General features: G+C 46.3%; 1 protein-coding gene across 1 annotated transcript; it reads left to right on the top strand.

Moving 5' to 3' along the window:
* The first annotated feature begins 2245 nt into the window (after positions 1-2245).
* On the top strand, positions 2246-14295 carry LOC125301632. Its single transcript, XM_048254271.1, has 5 exons — positions 2246-2559; positions 5268-5494; positions 7925-8036; positions 9729-9824; positions 10487-14295. Exons 1-5 carry the CDS (start codon positions 2515-2517, stop codon positions 12167-12169), a joined length of 2163 nt encoding a protein of 720 aa, XP_048110228.1. The 5' UTR covers positions 2246-2514; the 3' UTR covers positions 12170-14295.
* Positions 14296-15070: the final 775 nt, after the last annotated feature.

Below are 15070 nucleotides of genomic sequence, written 5' to 3'. Positions count from 1 at the left end.
AAACTTGGGTCTGACAGCGCTTGCAATCTGCGGTGTGTCCATGGCGCTGATAACGCTACGTTCGCAAATGTACGTACATCTGGCCCTGAGAGCATAAACTGTCGTAATGAAAAAATGACAAAGCCATTTGACTATCTTGTTCATAAACGCTGGTGTCAAGGCTTCTCATTTTGATGACACTGGCAGTTTCATTGACATAAATACTTGCTTTTGAGGAATGGACTATCCATTTTGAGCAAGTGATGTGCTTTTGCAGGCTATCCACCAGGTTTTGCAGTTTGCACTAATTGTTTTGAGAAATGCACTAACTGCTGTGCAAATTTTAATAGCAATGTGAGAAAAGCACCAAAGCGACTGAGAAAAACTGTACGCATATAGGCCTACAGGAAAAATTACATATTTATTTATAACAAAAACATCAACAAAAAGATTCAACAAATTGTGCAGATTTGGGATAGTCTGCCATCCAAACATACTCAAGGACACACCTCTATGATTGGTGACTGCAAAAAGCAACACTGACACACACAAAAGCCTGGTCGTGAGAAGCAAACATGGTAGGAATTCCCACTTGGGGAAAACAGGGAGAAGCTTCAATCGTTCTAAGCTTCAGAAAGAGAGAGGGGGTATGATGGTGTTTTTTCCCCTTTAGCGCCTTCCTTTGGGTGCACGAGGACTGCTATTTATAGTAACAGTATGTACTGTATATCATTTATGCTGTGGGTATGTGTTTGTGTGCAGCGGGAGGAAGCATTGCTTTTTTCCATCACAACCGTGGGGGTATTTTTAACATCACCATGTTAAATTTATGTGCCATCTGTTGTGTGTGTGTGTGTGTTGTGTGGTTGTGTGTGCTTGGCTTACATGTAAGTGCTTTGCTTCACAATTAAGCGATGTGCACCCATCAGTTGTCTCAGGCACGTGCTGTTTCAGACTTTATGATCTCTCTCTCTTTCTCTCTCTCTCTCCACCTACACACTCAGTACACTCATGCCAAATGTGTATCACATCTATTAACAAACAGAGTTGAACACTTGCAAATGAGCGATCCCTGCAAGAAGGAAGGCTTCACAGGCATACCCATGTGCACACACACAGACATACACTAGTACATCTATGTAGTATACCACATAGCAAAAACATGCACCAATAATATACCATCACCACTTATCATAAACTGCATACTCTGCAATTACATATAGAGCATATACTGCACCAGCGCTGCAGGTCCAAGGCCATTTCGTTCACATGCATGCACAAATGAATTGCCTGAGTACATGGAAATGAACCGCACATTCATGCATATACTGTAACTGGTTCAGTAGAGGCAGTGTAATGCTGCATTTACTTTTGGCAACAGTGATATGTAAAAGTAAGGTAACGGAGAAACAGTAGGTGCATTTACTGACAGTCAGAAATGAAGTGGCAAATACTTCTGTAATCCAAATCTAAACCTAATTTTTTGAAGTTCACCCAACATTACCCTTTCTACCCAGCCAACCATCAGTCTGGTATATGAATCTTTTAGTCGACCTTCATACAAAGCAGAATTGGTAGGTTTGGAGTCACAATCATTCCGCACTATGTGTTAAGTTTTTGGGAATTACTTAATTATTCTCATAGATTATCAAAATGTTTTCTTTAAGATAGAATATGACCTTTGCATTTCAGTTTATTTTCTTAGTCGATATGTGTACTCCTAAATTGAAGTCAGACTCCACTTGAGGCAGATTCCTCCTGTCACCAGGAGGCATGAGAGGATGGGAGATGGAGAGGAGGCAGGGCTGAGGGTCCAGCAGTCTGCCTTGGGCAGGAGAGAGAAGTGTAGGAGGGAGATGGAGAAAAGCCACATGAAGAAGTAATGATTGAAGATAAGAATCTTCCCTCAATCTCCCACAGCCTGTGACCAGGCAGGTGTGTGTGTGTGTGTGTGTGTGTAAAGGCTAAATGACAGCTCCTATCACCCATCTCACTTCATCTAACTGACTATTGCAGTCAACCAATCATAATTGGTGTGTCTGTGAGCAAGAGAGTGTGTTTAATGTGTATATAAGTGTGTGTGTGTGTGTGTGTGAGTGTGTGTGTATTGACAAAGGAGGGGGGTTCACGCTCCAGCAGGGCTACTATGCATCCTCTCAGAGGGGAGGCTATTGGGAGAGGAGGAGCCTGTGCACAAGATTGGCACAGAGGATGGGAGAGCACCAGAGAGAGAGAGAGAGAGAGACAGACAGAGAGAGAGGAGGAAGGGAAGCAGACCCAGAGTGAGGGAGAGCAAGAGCGAGTGCGGCTGTCACTGACAGGCGAGCGGCTGCTGCTGCTGTTCTTGTGGTGGAGCACAGCTACCGGAGCGAAGGGGGGGTGGAGATCGCTCGGCTACATCCTGAGCCTCCTCCACCGTACTGTAAAAAACCTGGTCCGCTTCGTTTCTCACCTTCTTCTTGTCTGGGTTCGGTCGTCTTTCTCCCGCACGCCGACTGGAACGGCGAACATTCCTGCTCATCTGTTGCCGTGGCAATGGGCTGCAGGCTGTCTGGGCCGTTGTACGGGGATGGAATGGGGGTGAGTACAATCTACCGTGCTGTCCTTTCGGTTTGAGCGATGTGTGTGTGTGTGTGTGTGTGTGTGTGTGTGTGTGAGTGGGGATGGGTGAACCATGAGGGGGTTTAGGGGAATCTTTATGCTAAGGAGCCAAAGAGCTGAGTGAGAATGTGTGTGTATTTGTGCGTGGGTGTGTGTGCTTGCATGCTTGTGTGTGTGTGTGTGTGTGTGTGTGTGTGTGTGTGTGTGTGTGTGTGTGTGTGTGTGTGTGTGTGTGTGTGTGAGTAGGTGTGAGGGAACCTTCTGCACTTCCCCTCTCAGCATACCTAAATATACATGTGGGTGAGGGTGTGTGAGTGTGTGTCACAGAGATTGGAGAAAAGCATGTGTGTGTGTGTGTGTGTGTGTGTGTGTGCCGGTATTCTCATGTGACCAAGACTTGACAATGACACAGACTGACAGCGCTGTTGATCCACCACAACCAAACTCCTCTTCCTCTCCTCCTTCATCCCTCTCTCCTCATCTCTCTCTTCCCATGTCTGTCTCCCTTCATCTGTCGCTTTCTCTCTCTCTTTCTTCCTCTCTCCCTCCCTCCTCCTGAAGCATAGCGCTTCGCTAGTTTCACTCCTGCTGAAGCCTATGGATACCCATCGCTTGCTTCTCCCACCTTCGCAGCACGTTATTTTACAGGTGCCATTTTATGGTAGTACGCCGGTGGTCCAAACAGCACACCACAGTGGTGGCATTCTATGCGCGCGTGTGTGTGTGTGTGTGTGTGTGTGTGTGTGTGTGTGTGTGTGTGTGTGTGTGCGTGTGTGTGTGTGTTCGTGTGTGTGTGTGTGTGTGAGTGTGTGTGTGTGTGTGTGTGTGTGTGTGTGTGTGTGTGTGTGTGAGTGTGCACATGTACATGAACATGTGTGTTTTTTATTCTTAACATGAGTGCTTTAGTATACTGTAAGGAGAAGTCTTAATGTAGTGCTGCCTTTGCGGTGCATCTAGCAGGGTTGACACACGTTCTGAACAGGCGCTCTCACGCGCGCGCGCGCGCGTGTGTGTGTGTGTGTGGGGGCGGGGTTGCGAGCTGGGGGAATGGTAGAAGAACCACTGTAGCAGCAGGGAAGCCGTGCAAGGGCTCTGTGTGCTCGGCTGAGCATGTCCTGCTTGTGGGGTTAGCGTGTCATAAAAAATCACGGACAAAAAGAGAGCCTGAGATTATCTAGGCATACAGACACACACACACACACACATACACACGCGCACGCATGGACAAACACACACAGAATGAATTCTGCATACATAGCCCACCTATGCCCATCCGCTCACACATTTGTGAACATCACAAAATGACGACACCCGTTTTTCCTGCAGTTTTACACATTAAGGCACATAAAACACACACTGACTCTCTCTCTTCCTCTGCCTCTCTGGGTGCGATATGTTGTCTCTGGGGCATGAGTCATGCCAGTGATGTACATTAGTTATGAAAATCCTGCGCGCTTGTGTCATTACAAGCGGGCAGCGCAGCGGAAGAGGCAGCTCGAGCCATCCGCCTGGAATCTGCGTTCCACTAAGGACACATTCCACTGGCATTCCCCCGGAGGAACCCATGGAAAGGTCGGCCTCCGGTGCTCTGGGAAAGACGCTGGTGACCACAGGCTTGCTGGTCCCCCTTTCAGGTGTGATGTACAGTTGCTTAGCTCCTGGGCAAAACACAAAATCAAAATGGCCCTGGCTCAGAACCGTGGGATATATGGATCATGCATGTACACGTGTGTGTGCTCCACCAAGGGCTGGATGGAAAGGTTGAAAGGACCTGCCACTTGGGAGCACAGAGACGTGTGCTTTTATAACCACAAAATCAAGAGAGAAAGCAGAGAGACACAGATTCTGCTTCTCTGCTTTGTGGGGGCTTGCAAGGCCACTAGAATTTGATTTTAAAAAATGGTGACCTTACATCCCACTCTGATTCTAAATCACATGACTCTGATATCACAGATGGATGGAGAGAGATGGAATCAGTGCAGTGTTCCACAGAAAAAGGAAAAAACATCCCAGCGCAGTAAAGTGAAGCTTCATTCATCCGATCCAAATGGCTTTGACTTTGGAGCGGCCCCTGTTTTTCAGATGACACAGCGAGGCCTGTCTCTTCGATCATTCTGCCCCAGTACTGGGGACTTATTCCCAGTTTGGTCCGAGTGATTTATGGTTGATTCTGTGTCCTTTTTGCTCTTCACAGTACGAATGGAAAACATGCCTCAATGCTCCTATTTCTATGTTTAAACATATGAATATATGGGACATACTAGTTACTATGTCTGCTCATTCTTTTGTCTTTGCCCAATAGCCAGTGGTAAATTTCTTATTTGTACACCAAGTTTACTACAAAGGCCACTGCTTTCATGCTCCTTATTGCACCAGAGAATGTATGTTGATATTGTGAGATGTCATTGAAGACAATAGGGTTAAAGAAGGTGAAGAACATCCTCAGAGGTGACAGGTGAATGAGTGAATGAGTGAATGAAAGGGTGGAGGGATGAGGAGTCAGATGTGGAAGACGCAACAGCTGCTACTATGCACCACTTTGCTGGCCTTTATCTTTTCACTGGCATTCCATCCAGTGTTCCTGTCATTGGCGACACCTGAGATGGTGTTAGAAGTGACCCATGTGGTCTACTACTCTTCCTCTGCCAGAGGGCCTTATTAACTCTGCGCTCGCTCTTTCTGCTCAGGTCAGCAGCCGGGATCTCAGCCACATCCGCAAGAGAGACGCCCTGCGCATCCTGGCCAGCTATGAGCAGCCAATCATGCTGCAGATTGAAGGGCGGCGAGGCCGGGGCCTGCATCTGCACCGGACGTCCGACTGCAGCACGCAGACAGAGCGACCTTGGGACCCCCTCAGGGGGCTGGGCTGCGGGGTGGCGGCCACCATGCCCCGGAACCACCCTTACCCAGACAGGTGCGTCACCTGCACAACCACAGAGCTGCACAGAGGACTGTAACAGTCAGGTTCACAGCGATTCACAGTTAAGTACATTACGTATGAATGTACAGAGAAGTGCATCAACAAGACCTGTACTGAGGCATACATCATCTAGATACAGTGCTATACAAAGACGTACAGTATATCAGCTACACTGTAGATATGTAGGTGGAGGAAGATGTATATTATCTATAATTTACAAGGAGTTTACTATCACCTACACCGATTTACAAAGATAAATCACTTATATAGACATAAAAAGTGGTATGTATCATGGTGTGCATAGACAAAAAGCATCTAAAAAGAAAATAGGTGTAGACAGGTTCATCAGCTACTTAGCGGAGATAATACTGCTCAGCAAAGAAGGTATATCTCCTAAACTCAAGTGCTGTACATAGTCAGGTGGTATACATTGAGGTACAGTGCCTTCATAGAGATTAAGATGCGATACCACACAGACAACACAGACAGGTGTGACCCCTTTACACCTCCATAAAGTCACAGCATGTGAGGGCAGATCTATCACGAGAACAGGTATTCACAGCTTCATCACCAACATGCTGAGGGCTGCAGACGGGCATATTAGCGCTAACATTACACTGCACTGACTTAGAGGAACACACATTTGAGTACTCACACCCACACACACATGTACAGTACACAGGTATCTGGGCCACCTGCCCACCAGTTCACAGGTGCACACATCCACTCACACAGAGACGCCTACTCAGACAGGTGCATGCCTTGCTCTGAACAGAAGCCCAGACAGGTGTCTAGGTTAAAGTATGAGTTAGAGACACATTACCGGCAAACCTACGCAGGCAGGCATGTTCCTTGAAAACTTTCCAAGGTACAGAGACAAGGGACTTGCGCCTACGGATAGATGTGTCAACTATGAGTGATATAACATAAAATACCATGTTTTCACATATTTATGCTGATGACAATAAATCCACAAGTTCTCTTTCTATGACAAATCTCAACCAATGCTTACACAAATACATTTACAACAGTAAGATGACAATATCATGATCTGTAGTGTAGGAATTCCCCTTTTGTATTTAGTTTTTACTTACTGGATACCCATTTAGCACCAAGGGGGTACCCAATTTGTACAAAACCGACAAAAAGGGTCATGCTTCCACGTGCGGTAACAATGTTACATAGTGCAATACCAGGTGGGCATCAGAAATGTTACAGACTACATTCTCTGCATTGTCAGTGTGGCATTATGTTAAGGTAAACAAATTACATTGTGGTGCTTTAAAGGATATGAACACTTATAATTGTAGTGAAAGTGGTAATGAAAGATTTTTAAAATGTATAGACCCTTTCAACAAGGTAAACAAAAACAATGCTTGAACGTTCTATTTGGTTCCCAATCTACTTCCTCTGCATTAAGATAACATATGAAATGTTAAAACGGAAGCCTTGTGGGGCCAACTATGATGCTGATAATGGAACTCTCCTGAAAGGGTCTATAATTGATGATAGTCCTTTTCTTGGCAAACACCGCACTCTCCCGATTGTTCTCTTGTTTCTTTACTTGTGGGTGTGTGATCCAGGGAACTCATAGAAAATAACAGAATGGTCGCACTCCAAAAAACTTTTCTTTCTTGCTTTTAATCCATTCAGCAACAGGGGTTAATGAACAAACGTTTCGGCCTGATGGCCTTCGTCAGTGTGTGTATGTGTAAAAAAATGTATAATTGAAAATAAAACAGAACAACTAACTACCTGTAATCACAACCTGACATGACTAAACTATTGTGATAATTTTGTTTTTAGAAATGACAGTATCTCTAAATGCTGGGTTAATTACCTACCCTTAATGACCACCGTTGTGCAGTAGATACCAAAACAGACCAGACCTAAAACACAAAGTACCATCACCATCGTTTCAACACAAATACATTCTGAAAAGAGGAAAAATAGAGGAAAAAGTGACCTACTTTTGCATTCACCTGTGAAATCCAATTAAACATGTACACCCCCATCAGTTCAGGGAATACATCACCACAATCAATTATTAACAAGCACAACTTACATGGATGCAGAAATACATTTTGATTATACAGCACTACAGGAGTCTATTTTAGCAGCGTGTTGCGTACAGAGGGCTTATTTAACAGGCTCTATTTATGCCCTTTGTCATCTTGACACTTTTGATTCCAGGCGACTGCCTCGCCTCACCTAAATAGGTTGCTTCTATGTCGGTCTGTCCCTAGGTCAAGCCTTATTTTACACAGAGCAAAGAAAGAAGTCATTCTTTACCCAAAGTCTACAAGACATTCTGTGCTTCGTTGGACAGGCTTGTGTATTGGCCAGCGATGTGATGGTAAATAATCTTGCTATGGAAAATATGAATATTTCATGGCTAATTATTGGCTTCTTTCTTCCCAAAAGGATCTACTACAATCACATGAGCCTGCCTCGTGACCTGCGAGAGGGGGCCAGGTACGAGTACCTGCCGAACGCGCCACGAGACGTGGAGGACAGGCAGCGCCTTGAGTACCAGGTGAGAGGCAGTTACCATGACAATCCGAGTGCTGGGGATTGCTTCTTGATGGCTTCATTCGCCGCTGTTTCACTGTTTCGCTTCCAGAGTGGAGTGTGCCCTTCCGCCCACGGACCAATGCTTCCCTCCTACACACACACACGCACACACATTCAAAACAATTGTAAAGACACACGTACACAAACACACACACACCTTCAAAGCGGACGCAAAGACACACATAAGCAAAGACACATTCAATGGGAGCGCAAAGACACACACATTCAAAGCTAGCGCACACAAGCGCACACAAACACACACACACACACACACACACACAGCACACCAGGTCCTGGAGGGTAAATGATTGCTGTGTTGCATGTGAGTCAGATCTCACTAAGGAAGGATGGGTTTTGAGACTCTGTTCACTTTCCTAATCACTGCAATTTACAACCTACCGAGAGGCAATTATGAGGGGATAAAATAAAAAGGAAAATATTTTGATGTCAAACACCTCAGAAACATTGAATGAAGCACCCCTATTTAGAATTGAGTAAAAGAATGAAATGAATATTTGTGATTTGTAGTTCTGGTTAAGGTTACTGCTGTTAAGTAAAACAAAAGGCGTCTTTGTCGGTATATTAGTAAATAAAAGGAGATTCACAATATGGTTTCTTTTGCCCGACGTAGGGCGTAAGGACAGTTCAGAACTCCAAGCACTCAGCACTCACACAAAATCCTCTGTGCGCGATGAGGTGCAGCCTGCGTTTCCCTCTGAACAAATGCATTTTTCAAAATGGAGCGGTCTTTGCAGTTGGAGGAGCAGGGAATTATTCATGCCCGCTGCTAAGCGGGGAGCTGAAATGGAGTATCACACACACACATACACACACACGCTCACAAACACAGATTCAAACGTGCACACCAAAACAAACACACACATACATACATACACACACATCCAAACTGTGCATACAGAAACACTCTCATACACACACACACACAGAAGAATACAGTCATAAACAGAGCTCACGTGTATCGTGGGTGAAAATGGAGCAGCTTTTAATGAACTCCCCCTGGAGAGCATAAGGATACACTACACACACACACACACACACACACACACACACACACACACAAACGCGCGCGCGCGCACACACACACACACACACACGCACACACGCACACACACACACACACACACACAAACGCGCACACACACATACACACACACAAACGCGCACAAACACACACGCACGCGCACACACACACACACACAGCACTTCTGCTGCCTATTTATCAGACGACCTAAGCTGTTTACATTCAAGCACATCAACGATTGCTCATCGGTATACTCAAATCTCACAAAAACACATCTCAAAAACACATCTGAGTCTTGCATCCCTATGTATGATGTGAAAATCTGTCACTACAGTAAATTGCAGATTCCACTGTTTTCACATTATCTGTACATGAAGCTCATCAAGGCTAAGGACAAGCGCTTATAATAAATGCTGTGTAGGCCTATACATAGTGTGCCATGTTATTCTCACATCATCAAAGGCTGTCTCTGACCTCGCCAGTCAAGATTATGCTGACAAATGTAATATGTTCATTATGTATATTATTTTATATTTGAATAAAAGTACAGACTACTGAAATGTGTCAGTTTCACTGAGGACAGTGATTAAGGGACGTGTTCTCTTTCTGCAGGACCCTCAGATGGCCAGCAGAGTGCCCCCAGGAAAGAACTGCTTAATTGGCTGCTGCAACACCAACCTGGAGGAGCCAAGCAGCTTCCAAAGCCAGGTAGCCTTTGCCCTAACAAGCATCACTCCCTCTGAGTGCCCGCTGGGGTAGGTGTAGCAGGGTGACACACAGTGACCGGTGAAGGTTGGGTGGCCACGTTTCCTGCCAATACTTGGGAGACTCTGCCAACCATTGGGAAGGCACTGCTAAAACACCCTCGAGCAAAGTAGTTGTGCACTCAGCCCTGTCAGGATTTTAAAAAGCTACAAAACTGAGTTTTATGTAAAGAAGTTATGCGTTGCCAGGCAACAACATAATACTATTCGGCCTGATGCTGTGGAGACCTCGGTGGAGTGAAATGGATCCTGTGCTGAATCACAGGAGCTTAGCCTCCAGTTTCATTATCCATTTGTAGTTTGCAACGCAAGCTATTTTAGTTATGCCCCTCACTGAGAATGAATCAGAAAGGTAAAATCAACTTAAAAAGTCAAGGCATAAAAATACAAACATCACATGTTTGGAAATAATGATATGAAAATGTATAGAATGATAGAGTGGTGTGTATAAAACACACAAGTGAGAATATCTAAAATCCAGTTTTAACCAGTTTTACTGAGGTGTATTGTACCTTATCTGACTTGTAATAATATAAATATTAAGAGCACATTGTAAGTGTTACTTCTGCTGGGATTTTTAATTCTGTGAACGTCTGTTCTCTTCAGACTGAGGATGAAGACTTTGTGCAAGACAAGCAGGTGGGCTACCTGCCCCTGCACCACGAGCTGGACAGCGGCCTAGGGTGGACAGACGGGAGCTTCCACCAGGGGGAGCTCTCGGGTGTGGAGACGGAGGAGGGCCTGGAGGAGGGCCTGGAGGAGTGCCACGCCCACATGGGAGGCGGCGGAGGATCCCCTTCCTCCGAGTCGTTTATCTCCTCCGAGCTGAGTGACTCAGGATTCTACAGCGTCAGCACGGGGGAGTTCCTCCGCTTCCAACGACTCCTGGAGAAGCGCATGCGCCTCTACAACGCCCGCATGCATCACCAGGGGGAGCTGTGTGCACGGGAGCGCCGCGACAGCCAGAAGTTGCACCGTGAGCTGGAGGCCATCCCCGAGGCCCTGACGGTTCAGCCACAGAACCACTTCGGACAGGCCGTAGACGGCCCTGCGGTCGGCCCGCGCGGCCTGTTCCGGGTGTCTTCGGTGCAGTTCCGGAAGGCGGAGCGTCCGTGCCTGAACCGGCACAGCTCCAGCAGCGGCTCGCTGTTCAACCCTCACGCCAGCCTGTCCACCTGCAGCACCCCGTCTGGCCAGCGGAGGCCGATGCCACCTCAGAGTGCGTCCGTGGGGACGCTGAGAAGGAGCCGGACTCTGCACCACCGGCCCCCGTCCATGGAGCCCCGGCGCCGAGCTAGCCATCCCTCGTCCCCCAACTACTGCAACGCCACCTTGCACCACTGTAGTGACAGTGGCCGGGGCAGCGCGGTCACTCCGGAGTTCCCGCAGGAAAGAGAGCTGGTCCACTCGCATCCTGCCGACTTCGCCAATGTCATGCAGCCACATGCACGGATGGCCCCTCCTCAGGAGCACCACTACCCCACACACAGGGACCTGTATGGGGACCATGGCGCCAAGCCTCTGGCTGTCGAGTACCGCCAAGATAGCAGGCCGGATCAGAGTTACATCGCCGAGCTTGCAGCGGCACGTGAACGAGAGCGAGAGCGAGAGAGGGAAAGAGAGAGAGAAAGGGAGCGAGAGCGGGAGATGGAAAGAGTGCGGGAACGGGAACGGGAGCGAGAGCGGGAGAGGGAGCGGGCAGCCCGCTTCCACACCCTCGGTCACACGCCGTCCCAGTCGCAAGACATCCACGAGACCTGGCCTAAGCCGGCTGTGCGGCAGGGCTCGGTGAGCGGCGGCGGGCTCTACAGCACGCTCGAGGCCCACATGCCCGACCCCAGCTCACGGAAAGCCTCGTCAGGGAACCCGCGGGCGCTCCGCAACCAGCTCCTGCGGGACCGCGCCTCGCGGCTCGCCGACGAGCGCGGCGGCATGAGCACGGACGAGGAGAGCGAGGTGCGCACCGGCCGCTACTGGAGCCGCACCGAGCGCCGCGAGCACATGATCCAGAGGCAGCAGCAGCAGCAGCAGCAGGCACGCTCCAGCGGAGGCCCCTGCGGCCATGGTGGCGGTGGCGACGGCGGCAGCGGCATCAGAGCCGGGGTCCTGGGTGATGGACGCTGCAGCACCGTGCTGGAGCTCAGCCAGCGGAAGCTGAGCCGCCTGCGCAATCGCAAGCTTCTGGACGACTGGACAACGGTGGAGGAGCTACTGACGCACGGCACGCGGCTGGGCAGCGGGGAGGAGATCCTCTGCCCCAGCTCCCTGCTCACGGTCACCACTGTGTAGCACTTCTGGACACCTGTGAGAGTGAGTCTGTGTGTCTGAGTGTGTGTGCGTGTTTGTTTGTGTGTTTTTGTGTGTACTGCCTGCACCAAATATGGCTACCTCTTGTCCTTGGAATCAAAACACACTTGCAAAACACAGTGATGATAATATGATGATGATGATTATGATGATTTTGTCTATTGCAATCTAAATGTTACATTTTATGCTAGTGCTTGTTTTAGCTCTTGTTAGCAAGATCAGAGCGTTTTTTTGGAATTGGATTTTTATTAATATTCAACAATGATGACAATGAGGTGCATTTTTACCAGATGACTTAAGCAATAATGTGCTGCCAGGGTATTTTAAAATGAAAACTAAAACTATATATTCACTTGTACTGCAGTACATCTAAAACACCAACAAAATCAATCTAAATATATCTAGCACCTTGATCACTGTTGCACACTTTTAATGGTGGTAGTAGTAAAAACGTTAAATTATATTTAATCGATAATCAATATTTTACTTTAAATTTAATTCCATCCCCAAATATAAAAACTTAGCATCTTGCAAATATGCACGAGGCATTGCACAAACTCATTGTCTGGTTTCCTGTGGTATAACTGCAGTAGATTCCAAAAGGTATTTCGGGGAACACCAAAAGGTCAAACGCCCTGACATTTATCTCAAGCAAGACCATCATTACTTCCTCTGAATCACGACTTCATTTTCTTCAGGAAAAAAAGACGGCCTGAACTATTTTTCCAAACTGACTGGTGGACGTACCACTGAGACAGTAACTGGAGGGACTGCGGCTGATTCCTGAGTTGTAGCCTTATGGAGGAAACTTGAGTGCGAGTGTGGCTCATTGGGGCAAACAGAGTGTTTTAGTGTTCTCTGTCAGAGGTTTTCCTTGTTTATTTGTTTTTAGGAGAGTTTAATTAACGTAACTGTGTACAGTAGTTTGAAAACGAACAAAAAAAGTATTTTTCTCGTGCAAATCACAATTGATGTCATAATAAGAAAAAAGGTACTTTTTTATTATTTGTAAAAAAAAATTAAATAGAAAAAGGAGTGATGCAACAATTTATTCTATGAAAAATAATTAAGTCAGAAGAATTTACACTTACGTTAGGTTACTGAACTTGCTGTGGTACAGTAGTCTTTGTTTTACATGTTTGCTCCTCCAGTAAGCTGTGTGCACTACTCTGAGGCACTTCTTATGAGACTTACCAGGGACACTTACTTAGGGGCCAATTTACACATCTACTTACTCATATTTATTGCAACACATTTGAATTTACAACATCTACAACATTTGATTATTTGTTGCATGTTGATATACCAAATATGAAAAAAAAAAGAACATGAATTTTTGGCCAGAATATGGTACAGAAAATTTACTCTGTGATCTCTTGTAAGACTACCATCTACCGAAACTGTCATTTTCTTTGGGTTGTTGTTATGTTTTTCTGACAGTATTTCATGAATGGTAAGTTGATGCAGTGGGTGTTTGGCGTGACTTCCTGCGACTGTTTACATCATTCACACATACTATTTGTGGAACGCGGGCACACCTTGTTGCACTAAGAGCACTTGCAAAAGACACAATTTCTCACCTTCCACCAGAGTGACTCTTATGTTTTGTTCAGAGGCAGAAAACAGAGTGAGCAACAGATGCACGTAGAGACAGAGAGAGGAAGAGAGAATACAAGATCCTCACTCTCCCCAACACCAACCCCTCCGCCTTCCTCGGCCTCTTTAGGTGCACCACGTCATTTTCACAATGACTCAAGTGTTGTGAATAATGGATGAAAAAGACGGGATTTAGCGATGCTTTGCGCATGGATCAGAGGTGCCCAAAATAGCCCTTTCCTCTTCTTCAGAAAAAGAAAAAGCAACCCGCCCCTCAACACACCACCATACTCCTTCATCAGGCTCCAGGGCACGTCTTACTTAAAGTCTCCCCACTCTCTTCAGTCCCAATCTTCCCCCAGTCTATGTTGAGTTAACACTCTACATATCCAATCTGTTCCGACTCTCTCTGCTCTTTTGTAATGGCTTGTGTATCTCTTATTCTGAAACCAACGTCCCTTTTTTTCTTGGGGTATGATGTACATGTGGTTGTAATAAAGGTGAGATTTTAATTAGCTAAACACTGTGTCACTATTTCGGCGTGTCTCTTAAACAGAGAATTCCCTCATCCGCAGACACTTCCCCTACAAGCACTGCAAAACCACAGGTGAAACCAGATAAAACTTTTTACTTAAAAAAAAAAAATTGTTTATTCATTTTTTTGTTTTATGTTTTTGTGAATGTGCATCAGGTAAAGAAGACCATACAAAATTCCATATCCTTTCAGGACACCAGCAGTACAAAGAAACTGACTTTCACGCCACTTATTTAGCAGTGGCGGATTTTCAAAAAAAATATTCCACACCTTTGACTACATGGCATGCCATCTCTCTCTTCACTTTAACTTAAGATGAGGATGCCATCCAGGGACATATACAGTATTTAAGACTTTGACCAGGAAATGCCATCTCGGGCAGGATGCCGGATCTCTGGTTGCGTAACTGTAAAAAGCTCTATGAGGTGCCAGTGAGGCATGCTGATGAGGACTGAGGCGAAATATCAAGACAGGCGTAAGGATGGCCAGCTGTAAGACTACATTTAGGACCATCTGTGAGACATTTCATCAGTGTGCGGTCATGTGCTCCAATCAGCTAACTGCCTGGTAACAGCTTATACCTGTCTATGCATTTTGCTATTCACAGACTGGTGCGTTGTTCATTTCCCCCAAAAGCCATGTGTAGCTGCTGTTTAGTGTTTCAATTAATAGAATCCTGGTTTAGCTGGTGAGCAAACAAAAATAATGGATTATCAATTTTAACCAAACAGTCCCTTCAAATCGATCAACAG

This window comes from Alosa alosa, chromosome 10 (genome assembly GCF_017589495.1).
Source record: "Alosa alosa isolate M-15738 ecotype Scorff River chromosome 10, AALO_Geno_1.1, whole genome shotgun sequence".
NCBI lineage: Eukaryota > Metazoa > Chordata > Actinopteri > Clupeiformes > Clupeidae > Alosa > Alosa alosa.
Note: the sequence above shows the minus strand (reverse complement) of the source record. Positions and strands in the feature narration are given on the sequence as shown.